Source organism: Bos grunniens, chromosome 23 (assembly GCF_055505025.1).
Source record: "Bos grunniens cultivar Pamir isolate PY7600 chromosome 23, Bosgru_T2T1.0, whole genome shotgun sequence".
In the NCBI taxonomy this organism is placed as follows: domain Eukaryota; kingdom Metazoa; phylum Chordata; class Mammalia; order Artiodactyla; family Bovidae; genus Bos; species Bos grunniens.
In genome coordinates this window covers 33290883-33303558 of record NC_141187.1, presented here as the reverse complement: position 1 = coordinate 33303558, position 12676 = coordinate 33290883, and the positions used below count along the sequence as shown (strand labels likewise).

The 12676-nt window shown below is 40.2% G+C and overlaps 2 protein-coding genes and 1 non-coding gene across 3 annotated transcripts; 1 reads left to right on the top strand and 2 right to left on the bottom strand.

Moving 5' to 3' along the window:
* The first annotated feature begins 2173 nt into the window (after positions 1-2173).
* Positions 2174-4945, top strand: LOC147347543 (histone H4). Its single transcript, XM_086369912.1, has one exon. It carries the CDS (start codon positions 2174-2176, stop codon positions 2483-2485), a length of 312 nt encoding a protein of 103 aa, XP_086226038.1. The 3' UTR covers positions 2486-4945.
* Positions 3918-3991, bottom strand: TRNAI-AAU (transfer RNA isoleucine (anticodon AAU)). The gene has a single exon. It is a non-coding gene; the product is annotated as a tRNA-Ile (tRNA).
* Positions 4632-8548, bottom strand: LOC147347542 (histone H4). The gene has a single exon (XM_086369914.1). It carries the CDS (start codon positions 8506-8508, stop codon positions 8197-8199), a length of 312 nt encoding a protein of 103 aa, XP_086226040.1. The 5' UTR covers positions 8509-8548; the 3' UTR covers positions 4632-8196.
* Positions 8549-12676: the final 4128 nt, after the last annotated feature.

The window sequence follows — 12676 nt, the reverse complement described above, 5'->3', positions numbered from 1 at the left end:
TCACTAAATATCAAAAAGGCCAAATTAAAAATAAGAGCTATATAACAAATAGAGCATTGTGTTATAATCATGTGCTCAGAAAGGTAATGAGAAGTCACATCCATTTTAATTTTCTGTCAGATGATCTCACCTGAGGACATGCTTCTGCTTGAAACTCCCCTCCAAGCATAACTATATATTATTAATTTAATTTCCTAAAACAAAATTACTACACTCAAATTTCCAATTTCTTTCTTTAAATGTCCTTCTATCTGTAATATTGGGTACATCTAGAAGTTAACTAATTTCTATTATACTTCAAAAATATGCCAATCCTCAGTTCCAGCCGCAAGTCTCATTCTCATATATTTACCACACTCCATTTCTCAGGCTGGGGTAGAAGTTCTCCAGAAGAAATTTTCTATCAAAATACAGCCTAAACCAACCTACTACAATGATAGGAGTGTTTGTATCTGCACAATCACTACACTTACCTGTGGTTATTGAGCACCTATTAAATAGTAGTTAGTGACTGAAGAAATTATTTCTTTAATTTGATTTCATTTTCACTAATTTAAATTTAAATAAGTACAGGTGGCTAGTGGCTAATGTAGGAAAGCACAGCTCTAAAACAACTCTCTCAAACCGGCCAAGTGGTTGGAGCAAACTACCCACTTGGCGATATTATTTAAAATGCTGTATCAATTCAGTAGACTTGGGGTTAGTCCTGAAATTCTCTAAGTCTAAGCTCCTGAGCCTGCCTACTCAATCGTTCATGTCTGACTCTTTGCAACATCATGTACTGCAGCCCGCCAGGGTCCTCTGTCCTTGGGATTTCCCAAGGCAAGAATACTGCAGTGGGTTGCCATTTCCTACTCCAGCAGATCTTTCTGACTCAGGATCAAATCTGTGTCTCCTGCAACTACTTCACTGTTCGTACACGGGTACTTGGAATATAATAGACCCTGAATTGTTGAATGGATGAATCAATGATTCTTGTTTAGTGTCTGTCTCAAAAAGGACAGCATGGGAGAACAAATTGTCTAAATCCACCGGTAAGCACACCTGAAATAAATCTCAAAAGTTTGTGACTCAGGAAATAATAATCCTCTAACTGCCTATACGGTAAACACCAGCAAAGAAGGGAGTTTTTTCTTAATGACCTCTGTAGTTACATAGAAGGCATTCAATGTGAATATGTGGAATGTGAGTAAATATTGGCATTTGCCTAGTAAACTTATCAATACCTATCATCGGTGTGTAGAACTTCAGTTATCCTTTTAACATGAACAGCATTTCAGTCAATAATTTTTTAAATGCGGTTAATTTGCAAATTCTTATTCAGTGGCAACCCACTGCAGTATTCTTACAAGGGAAATCCCATGGAGAGGAGCCTGGAGAGCTACAATCCATGGGGTCGAAAGAGTTGGACATGACTTAGTCACTACCCCACCACCACAATTCATCATGCTGTATCTTCAATACTTCACTGACATAGATTCATGGTAGGTTGCAAAGACATTAGACCCCAGGATCAGAAAGCATCAGTTCTAACCCCAACAATGCTACTTATTAGAACAGAATTAGGTCTTCAAGCCTGGGATTCTTCATGTTCACAATGTAAATCGTGCTTTTCCAGAATACAGTGGAAATTCAATTAACTTTATCTCCCCTTCCTGAAGTTCCCGCTTTATCAGGAATGTTGAAACGATGTGTATCTACAGCTTTGCCAGACGGAAATGTTGACGATCAGCCAAATTTGATAAATATTGCTAGGGAATTTAAGAAATACATTTTTAAAAGTATCTTCATATTTGCAATTAGTTTTATTCTGCTTTCTGTCCCTTTTAATAGACAGATGTGGCAGAACAGCCTCCTTTTATTAAATAATAAAATGGTGAGGAAACTTGTACAATATTAATTGAAAAAACTCACAGGGACATGTCTAGAGACCAGAAAACCAGCGTCTCTGGACCCCAGCCAGGAAACAGAAGAGTCAGACACCCAATAGCATTTCCACGCCCCCTTCCCTTCTTGGCAATACCAAACACCCAGTAAGATAGGGAAGAGGAGGGGGCAGAAGTCTAGTTCCCGCCCTCGCTGTTTCAGTTTCCTAAAAGGTCCGCAAAACTGATATATAAAGGGCTGCAGCTGGATCTCGGGTACTGGAAAAGAGCAATAGTTGCTTTTCATCATGTCTGGTAGAGGTAAAGGAGGAAAAGGGCTCGGAAAAGGAGGCGCTAAACGCCATCGTAAAGTTCTGCGAGACAATATCCAAGGTATTACCAAACCTGCTATTCGGCGCCTGGCTCGTCGTGGTGGTGTGAAGCGCATTTCTGGGCTCATCTACGAGGAGACCCGCGGGGTGCTGAAGGTGTTCCTGGAGAACGTGATCCGGGACGCAGTCACCTACACCGAGCACGCCAAGCGCAAGACTGTTACCGCTATGGACGTGGTCTACGCGCTCAAGCGCCAGGGGCGCACCCTTTATGGCTTCGGCGGCTAAGTTGCCAAGTAGTTACGAAGCTTCTGCTTATTAAACAACGGCCCTTTTCAGGGCCACCCACTTGGTCATAAGAAGGGCTGTTACTTTTAAATGAGTAAGCTAGAGGTATTAAGCCTGATATCTAATGGCAATAGAAAGTTCGCGGTTTTAACTGCAAGCTAGTCATTGTTCGTTTTTAACTTTTTTTTTCAAGTTTGACGTCTCAAGATGGCGGTTCTCAGACGTGTTAATAGAACAAGGCCGAAGAAAATCTCGGGCAGTGGGACTGCTATTTTTTTTTCCTCAATCGGAGTGGATTGTAGCTGGAAGTGTAGTTTTCAATGTGTTTGAATTCATCTTATTTCACAAACGTTAAATTTGCTAGAATGTTCCACCAACCTAGCTCCTAGTGTCCTGTAGAGGGCACCTGAGACTGAAACAGCCTCCCTCCTACAGGAAACATTACAGATAGCCGTAGACAGATTGATCCATAGCTAATAAAGCCGGGTGGGAGGAACATTTAAAAATTGTCTTACCCAGTGCAGTCTTGAAGGACCCGTTGTAAATGTAGCGTGACTAAGAGGTCATCAGTCATCTTAACACTTTATTTCCAAAATATTGATAACGTGGCTTAAATTCCTGTGTTAGGTTAACCTATGGCCTCCCCACCTCATCTGACTAATCCTTACCTCTCCATTTTCCACTAGGCAGAAAAGATTGTCTTCAGACCTCCCTGCCACCTGCGTTCTAAGTCTTTCACTCCCTGAGAACTCGTATCTGTATCAGTGGAAACACTGGTGTGGGTGAACACATCCAGGGACAGTTTCATTCTGTGCTTGTTTTCTCAAGATAGATATTAATGGAGCCCACTTCCACTATCAATAACTTAATTGTACAACGAATTACTTGGTCATCCTTATTTAACAATAGTGATGTCCCAGCTTAAGGTTTTAATATTCCTCTTTCCTGTGTATGTTTTAGTGTCTGTCACTTACTAGATCCTTCCCGTTTATGAAATCTCCAAGGCTTGGATAATCTGGAGTCACTGTCTGCTTATCTTTTCATGATTATATGTCGTGGCTCCTCTAGCCCGTGGGATTTTCTAGGCAAGAAGCAAGAATACTGGAGTGAGTTGCCATTTCTTTCTCTAGCGGATCTTCCGGACCCAAGGATCGAACTGGGGTCGCCAGCAACTCCTGCCTTGTCAGGCAGATTGTTTTACACCGAGCCACATGGGAAGTCCAAGGGAGGAGGGGAGGACGCCAAAGGATGAGCTAAATAGCATTCTCCGGGACACAGTGGTGGTCAGAGAAGCCTGGAGTCCTACGGTCCGAGAGGTAGCAAAGAGTAGGACACAACAACGGGACTCTACCCACTATTCCCAGGTCTGTGTAGGTTTAAGAGGCAAATTTCCTCAGAAAATAGTTGTGGACCTCCTGGGTACCAAAGAAAGTGGCCCGTACGGGGATCGAACCCGCGACCTTGGCGTTATTAGCACCACGCTCTAACCAACTGAGCTAACCGGCCCTGTTCTTCTCTTCAGAGAAGAATATCCTTCCCATAGTTTCCAGAGACCTTTGAATGGGCAAATCTAAAACTATATTTCTAATCTCGTTACATGAGACTTCGTTTATTACTCCTGACTTCATAACCTTCTCACAGTGTTCCGTTGTTCCTTTCTTCCTCACCAAGATCCTATGTTCTCCGTGATGTTTCTCGGTTTGCTTCTTTGGCTCCTATTCCTGGTTTGTGATTCGTCCCAAACAACAAACTCTTGTTCTCCATTATCAATTTGTAAACCCTCCTTGAGCTATCTCTTCCAGAATGTGCCATAAATGGTAAGACACCAAAAAAAAAAAAAAAAAAATGGTAAGACACATGGCACCCCAAAAAGAATTTAATAACAACTATAACTTAGACTATGCTACCCCAAAATACGCCACTATGGCATAAAAATTATTTTCAGCAAAGGAACTTGAAGAACAGCTGATGTAAGAATGGGGCTCTGACTTCCCTTTTTCTTCCCCAAAGCAGATAATTATTCCATATGAAAGGTGCCATCCCTTTACCAGGAAAAAATAAACAATCTTGTCACCAAAAAATGGGGAGTCCAAGATAAGAGAAATCTGTACAAACAGACCTTGTTAAAATAATCCTACTCCTGATGGCTTGGGTGGTTACGGCCGTGGTGGTGGAGGCAGTGGCGGTTATTATGGGCAAGGTGGCATGAGTGGAGGTGGATGGCGTGGGATGTACTAAAAGCATAACCACACATACAAAAGTCCTGACAACAGCATCTGGTCTACTAGACTTTCTTACAGAATTACTTTCTTTTGTATTTTAAGAACTTTATAATGACTGAAGGAATGTGTTTTCAAAATATTATTTGGTAAAGCAACAGATTGTGATGGGAAAATCTGTTTTCTGTAGGTTTTATTTGTTGCATACTTTGACTTAAAAAAATGAATTTTTATATTCAAACCACTGATGTTGATACTTTTTATATAATTACTCCTGAGGATGTGCTGCTTTCATAAGATTTGGGTTGATGTATTTTACTATTAGCTCTACACGAAGTAGTTTAATCTTAAGAGGACAATGGTTCACCTCTGCATAAACTACAAGTCTTAATAAGCAGACATCTGGAATAGAGCTTGGAGAATAATTAGTGTTACTCTTTAATTTCTCCTGGACAACACTGTAAATATAAAACCTAAAGATGAGTTTAGGTAACTTCAGGAGTATAAATTGGCTAATTCTATATTTTCAGACATTTATCTGGCATAGCTCTGAAATGTTAAAAATCCAGGAGGTATCTGGACTTAATGTATATTCATAATTGTGTTACCTGCAGATGGAAGTGTTGGAAGTTTAGATTCTAGCTCTAGACTTTAGAAGAAATCCCCTCAGCACTTGACTGAAGTACCAAAAAAATGTTTCCCAAAAGTGATAGTTGTAAGTTCTCAAAATGTCTTAGATTAGGTTAAGGTTCTCGGTGACAAGAGATTCACTACAAGTACAAAGGTATTTACCGTGGAGTATAATTCTCACAGGTGTATTCCATTTCCAGCCAAATAGTTAAAGCATATGGCTTTTAAAATAACTGTATAGATGACTACTTTTTAAAAATGTAAGACACAAGTCCGTGTCTTGAGAGTGTTGAGATTGGATTCTGCATCTAATTTGTTTCGAGTTTTAGAGCCATTGTATTTAATAATTTTATGTAGCAAGGAAAAAAGGTGCTTTATTTTTAATCCCTTTGATCAATATGGCTTTTCTTCCAAATTGGCTAATGGATCAAAATGAAACCTGTCAATGTGAATTCAGTTACTGAACTTGTTACTTGTTTTTGCTAGAAATGTTATTAATGTAATAAATATCAGTATGGGAGATGAAAAAAATAAATAAATAATCCTTATCTTCCTTTAGTCTCCTCATGTATGTTAGTTGCTATTTCACAATTACTACTCTTTGTTCAAACTAAACATTTAGGCCTAACTGCTTTTTAGATCATCATTTTCCTGTGAAGACACATATAAAAAGATTAAATAAAATTTGCATTCTTTTCTGCTATTGATCTGTCTTATGTCAACTAAATTTTCAAGCCTGGCTAGAAACCCTAAAAGGGTAGAGGAAAGTTTAGCTCCTCCTACAAAGCTTTCCAATCCCTACGGTGGCCTGAGAGGTCTCTCTACCTGCATTATTCCCATTCTATGATCACTATCTCCCACAGCAGATTTCATTATCCCCTATAGGAGGAGAGATTCCAAGTCTGGAGAGCATAACTTTTATTCCAGGCCTGATTGAGCCACCAAGAGGAGCAGAGAGCTAGCCTCTCTCTCTCTCCCCACTGCCACCCACCTCTTCCTCCTCCACCTCCTCCTCCTGCTCTCCTTCTTCCTCTTCTCCTTTCTATTCTTCTTCTTCTTCACTTTTTGTCAGAAACTGTAGAGTCTGAGATCTTACCCTACTTAGGAGATAATAAAATAACATGTAACTTTTTCATGACTGCTGGTTGTAGACACAACACCTAGATCAGACACAAAAGGCTTTATTATTCACAGCACAGCAGCAACAAGGTTGCATTGGTTCACCTTGCCCACCAAGTCCCACAAGGGCGACCTGGAGGGGCCCAGGTGGATGCTGCATGCACAGTGGGTTTGCATCACTGCCACGGGACAGCTTGGGGGACTGGTGGCTTAAAGTGAGTGTGGCAAGCAAACCTGCTCTTTGTCTGGGGGGCAACCACTACCCTATTCTTTAAGGTCCCTCAACCCTGATGAGTAGCATTCTTGACACACCCTGTAAGAACAGGCAGGAACTCTCAGGGCAGATTGCCTCTTCCAACGCTGTGTTCAAAAAACTAACACTGAATATATTCAAGCAGGGACACTGATGGTGAGAAATTTTATTGTTAGAGCCATTTGCAGGCAAAGTAGCTATGAGGGTGTGAGGAAGAAGGTCATTTGGGAGATGGGCCCAGAAGGAGTAGCAAGTGTTAGGCTGAGGAAAGAGCAGAGAGTGGAGAGGAGGCAGGGGATTCACTGTTATTAAAGAGTGCTCAGTTCTGCAAAGGATACTAAGTATATGTTGGACTCAGAGACTAGAGACAAACGTGTTCTAAACACAGAGGATAGGATTGAAGGACAAAACAGGCACCACACACTCATGAGGCACATAAAGAACTCGGCATCTATGAGGCATCTCATATTTAAGAAACCTTGTCGGCCAATCACTTACCCCCTACCCATGGCATGCAGATAAAACCCATTGGTGAGTGACAACTATAGACCAAGCAAAACTTCCCATGTGATCAGACCCAGGTACCTTGGACCTACTCAGTCCTCTTGTTCAACTTAACTCTGATCCTCAGAAGCCCATCATCACACAGGAAGGCTAATGAGGCAAAACAAAAGATGTATGAACATTGTGCTAGAACAAGATTCATATAGCAGGACCTCCCACTTGTTTGTCTTATCCTGAGGATGGTGTACAACCCCATCTCTTTACCTGTGCTTTTTGCAACATTGATTCAAAACCCTAAAACATTTTAATGACCTCTGGGAGAGTTGTGTGGTGCACTTGAAGGTGAAACTGCCACCATAAAATTGCCATTTTGGCATGACTTATTTGAGCTAAAAGCACTTGAACAGGTGCAAATGGGCACTCCTACCTCTCGTTTTTGTCCTAAACTCACAGAATCAAACTCCAATGTACTAGAGGAAAAATAGCATCCTTATGACCGGAGATAAACTTTAAGCAGAGAAAACTGCATTGTTAAATTAACCCTCTTTTTTCTACCATTAACTACTCTAAAAGTCCCTTTAGTTTGTAATTTTCATTAGTGTAATTTAATATAGAAATAACATAACAGCTGCCATCTATGGTGTCTGAAAAGAGCCCCAAATTTTCTCTACTCAAAGGACCCATGAACTTTCACTTACCAGTTGGAGGGCCATTATTTAGCCACTACACTGTTGGCCCCCAGTTAAGGAATTTCTAGAAAATACAGAAGGAATTAAGGTAGTAGTACCCAACACGCTAGGAAATACAGTAAGAATTAAGGTAGTACCCAACATGCTAGGGATGAAAGGCCAAAGTACTATAACTTACCAACTGTATTGTATCAAGCTAACTTACAGAGCATCCAAGTGCAAGCTCTTTCATAGAAAAAGTAGGTGGCCCTGAAAAGGGCCTTTAACTTTGCTACAAGAACCTTACAAAGCTCAAACTTAACCACCAAATCCATAGAGAGTGCGGCCCTGACGCTTGAGCGCGTACACCACATCCATGGCTGTGACAGTCTTGCGCTTGGCGTGCTCGGTGTAGGTGACCGCGTCCCGGATCACGTTCTCCAAAAACACCTTCAGCACCCCACGGGTTTCCTCGTAGATAAGACCGGAGATCCGCTTGACTCCTCCACGGCGGGCCAGGCGACGGATAGCCGGCTTTGTGATGCCCTGAATGTTGTCACGCAAAACCTTACGGTGACGCTTAGCGCCCCCCTTTCCAAGGCCTTTTCCGCCCTTGCCGCGTCCAGACATATTACCTAAATGCTGAGCACTAATGCCGAATATGCCTAATGCAAAGCCCTGCCGCCTCTTATGTAGCGATAGCGCGGACCTTTGTGAAAACTGGACGATCAGAAAGGCGGGAAACTGCACTGAGTCCCCGCCCCTTCTAAAATCTAAAGTGAAACAGGCTAGGGAGATTTACTAGTATTTAGAGGCTCATAGGTAAAGAATCCGTCTGCAGTGCGGGAGACGAGGGTTGGGTCGGTTGGAAAGATCCCCTGGAGAAGGAAATGACAACCCATTCCAGTATTCTTGCCTGCGAAATCCCATAGATAGAGGAGCCTGGCGAGCTACAGTTTATAAAGGGGCAAACAGTCCGACAAGACTGACCACACACATACTCTATTAATCTATCTGAATCTTAGTAGCTTTCTTCGTACAATATGATAAATGCTATTAATAACTGAGTTACTGTAAACAAAATAGCATCTAGTTCGGGGACAGTAAATTCCTGGAATCTGTTACTGAAAGCAAACTATAATAGCTAACACACATTTAAAGATTTCAAAACTTTCTAATATAATACTAGTTTCTACAGTGTGCTTTAATTTATACAAATTGAGCATATACATTTAATCAGTGAAGGATTGCAAAGGAAAAGAATGTAAATTGTCAGGGGCTAATAAAATGTTCTTGTATAGAGTGGAAGGGTGATTGTCCTTTCCTGTAGTTGGTGCATGGAATTCAAGCAAAGATATCATAAACTCCAGTGGTGGGCAAAGAAATTTACACAAGTGCCAGAAATAAAAATGTGATCTTCCCTAGGTTTTTATATTATTTAAAAAGAAATTCTTTTTGGTGAACACATGGGAGCACTAAGATTTAAATGATGCCCTTAAAATAAATAGAATGTTCAAAATAGCTTTTTTAAAATTCACACTTATGATATACCAAGCACACTGTCCTAAAGAGTATAGATTAGCTCAGCCAAGTGCTCCATCAGAAAATTTGAGATTATGAATGTCAAATTTCAGAACAATTTATTTTGAGGTAGCAGCACCAACAGCTAAAAAAATCACACACCAGCATAAATGAACCAAATTTCAATTCAGTGGACATATCATCACTAAAACAGGCAGAAGAAAGGAAAACATTGCTGTTTAAGAAAAACAAAACAAACACATCCGAAAAAGAACATTAATTTGTTAAACAAGCCTTGAAATCCACAGGAATACACAATAGCAACTCATAAAGAATTCTCACAGCTTTTTTTAACATTGTCAAATAAAATATACATTTTGAAATAACAAAATTCACAAAAATTTGCTACAATAGTATCTAGAGTTCCTCTAGCCAATTTTCCCCTAATTGTGACATCTTATATAGCTATATCATAATATCAAAGGCGGTAATTGACACTGGCAAAGTACTGTTAACTAGCATACAGGCCTTATTCAGTTCTCACAGATTTTCATATTGCCCCCATGTGTGTGTCTGTGTCTGTCTGTGTGTTTGTATGTGTAGTCTTATGCCATTTTAAAACATGCATCAGTTCATGTAACTATCACCTCAACATTGACACAAAACTATTTTACTATTATCAAGGAACTCTTCAATGTTAATGTTTTATAGTTACATCCACCCACATCTTCCCTGTCTTGGGGCAATCACTAATCTGTTATTCATCTCAGTATCATCACTTTGAGAATGTTATATAAAGGGAATAATAAAATATATAACTTTTTAAGATTGGCTTTTTTACTAAGCATTACCCATGTAGACAGTTACATGTATTAATGTCAATAGCTTCACATTTTATTGCTGAGTAGGATGCCATTGTATGGGTGTCTAAGAATTAATACAACCATTGACCAGTTGAAAGTTACGAACTTGTTTCTAATTTGTAAATGAAGATGTTATGAACAGTTTTATTTTTCCCCAGCCACCCCCACACCATTTGGTTTGCTTTTAGTATCTCCTGCATGCCACCTGAAAATTACATATTTTTTAAATGGCAGAAATGCTGCTATGATGACTGGGAGGCTAACAGGCCTTTCAGTCATCACACAGAAATCACACAGCATTGTCATTATCTCTTGAAAATGTGTTTCAAGATTCAAAAACATTGCACTGAGCTATTCCAGCTGTTTCTGAAATCTGACTTCTGGTTTCTATAGCTGAGGATTTGCTCCACAACAGTCTGTAATGTTTATTAATTAAACTATTGGTGTCCGGATCCTTTGGTTCCTGCCAGGGGACTAATGTTTTCGCTTCTATGCAGAACTATTCACTTAGGGCCTCGAGACCCTCCAGTGTTGCTTAATCTCCCCAGGCTAGGAGTAAACCCAGCAATAAGGCTGAGAGTTCCCATTGCTAATGTCTATAAAACCTGACAGAATCCAGAAATCTTGCATTGCTCCATGGTTTATCCTAGGATTCTACCTTTGTTGGAAGAAAGTTGGGAGCTGTTGTCTCATTGGCTCTTTCCCTGAGGATTAATAATAAATGATGACTGCAAACTCTGCCTTAGTGACTACATCATGTTTTTCTTGCAAAGTGCAGACACATTCTGCACAATCTGAGTTTTCAGTAACTTGCTGCAACAAGCTCTAAATTCCTGGAGTGTTGAACATACTTATTAGTCTGGGCCCCAGATTTGGTGAATTTATGCTCTTCCCATCTGCTAACTGCTGGTGGTGCTGCTGGAAACTGAATTCTGGAAATCCCACGGAACCAATGTGTTGGATACCAGATCTCTATTTTTAGTACAGAAAGGATGACTACATTTACCAAATGATGTATTGTTCAGCACAAAAACAAATGGATTAGCAGCAAACTGGTCTCCAGTAGTACTCAGCATGGGTCCTAAAATATCAGTGTGTGTGCATGCCACTTTCTGGCTGCTCAAGGACCAGTGCTTTTTATCTTATACTACATCATCCCTGGACTTCCTGTCTCAGGGACAGGAAAATTTCAATTATTTGGCCTGATCTAATAATTAAATTACTACAAACAAAGCTAGTGAAGGTGGTGGATTTCCAGCTGAGCTATTTAAAATCCTAAAAGATGATGCGGTTAAAGTGCTGCACTCAATATGCCAGCAAATTTGGAAAATTTAGCAGTGGTCACAGGGCTGGAAAAAGTCAGTTTTTATTCTAATACCAAAGAAAGGCAATGCCAAAGAATGTTCAAATTACCATGCAATTTCGCTCATTGGCAAGCTAGCAAGTTAATGCTAAAAATCATTCAAGCTAAGCTTCATAAACACGTGAACCAAGAACTTCCAGATGTACAAGATGGATTTAGAAAAGGCAGAGGAAACAGAGATCAAACTGCCCACACCCATTGGATCACAGAAAAAGAAGAAAAATCCCAAAGAAAATACCTACTTCTGCTTCATTGACTTCGATAAACCCTTTTTGTCTATTACAACAAACTGTGGAAAATTCTTAAAGAGATGGCAATACCAGACCACCTTACCTGTCTTCTGAGAAACCTGTATGCAGGACAAGAAGCAACCTGACCAAGACTGGTTCAAAACTGGGAAAGGAGTATGTCAAGGCTGTATATTGCCACCCTGCTTATCTAACTTCTATGCAGAGTATATCATGTGAAATGCCAGGCTGAATGAAACACAAGCTGGAATCAAGATTGCTGGAAGAAAAGTCAACCTCAGATATGCAGATGATACCACTGCAATGGCAGAAATCGAAGAGGAACTAAAGAGCCTCTTGATGAGGGTGAAAGAGGAAAGTGAAGAAGTAGATTTAAAAGTCAACATTCAAAAAGCTAAGATCATGGCATCCAGTTCGAGCACTTCAAGGGAAATAGATGGGGAAACAACGACAGACTTTATTTTCTTGGGCTGGAAAATCACTGCCAACACTGATTGCAACCATGAAATTATAAGATGCTTACTCCATGGAAAAAAAAACTATGACAAACCTAAACAACTTATTCAGAAGCAGAGACACAACTTTGCCAACAAAGGTCCGTACAGTCAAAACTATGGTTTTTCCAGCAGTCATGTACAGATGTAAGAGTTGGACCATAAAGAAGGCTGAGCACCTAAGAGTCAATACTTTTGCATTGAGGTGCCGGAGAAGACTCAAGAGTCCCTTCAACAGCAAGATTAAACCAGTCAATCCTATAGGAAATCAGTCCTGAAAATTCATTGGAAGGACTGTCACTGAAGCTG

Bases quoted from the DNA above. Each gene is read 5' to 3' on its own strand.
- LOC147347543 (XM_086369912.1), top strand. From the start codon at position 2,174: ATGTCTGGTAGAGGTAAAGGAGGAAAAGGGCTCGGAAAAGGAGGCGCT.
- LOC147347542 (XM_086369914.1), bottom strand. From the start codon at position 8,508: ATGTCTGGACGCGGCAAGGGCGGAAAAGGCCTTGGAAAGGGGGGCGCT.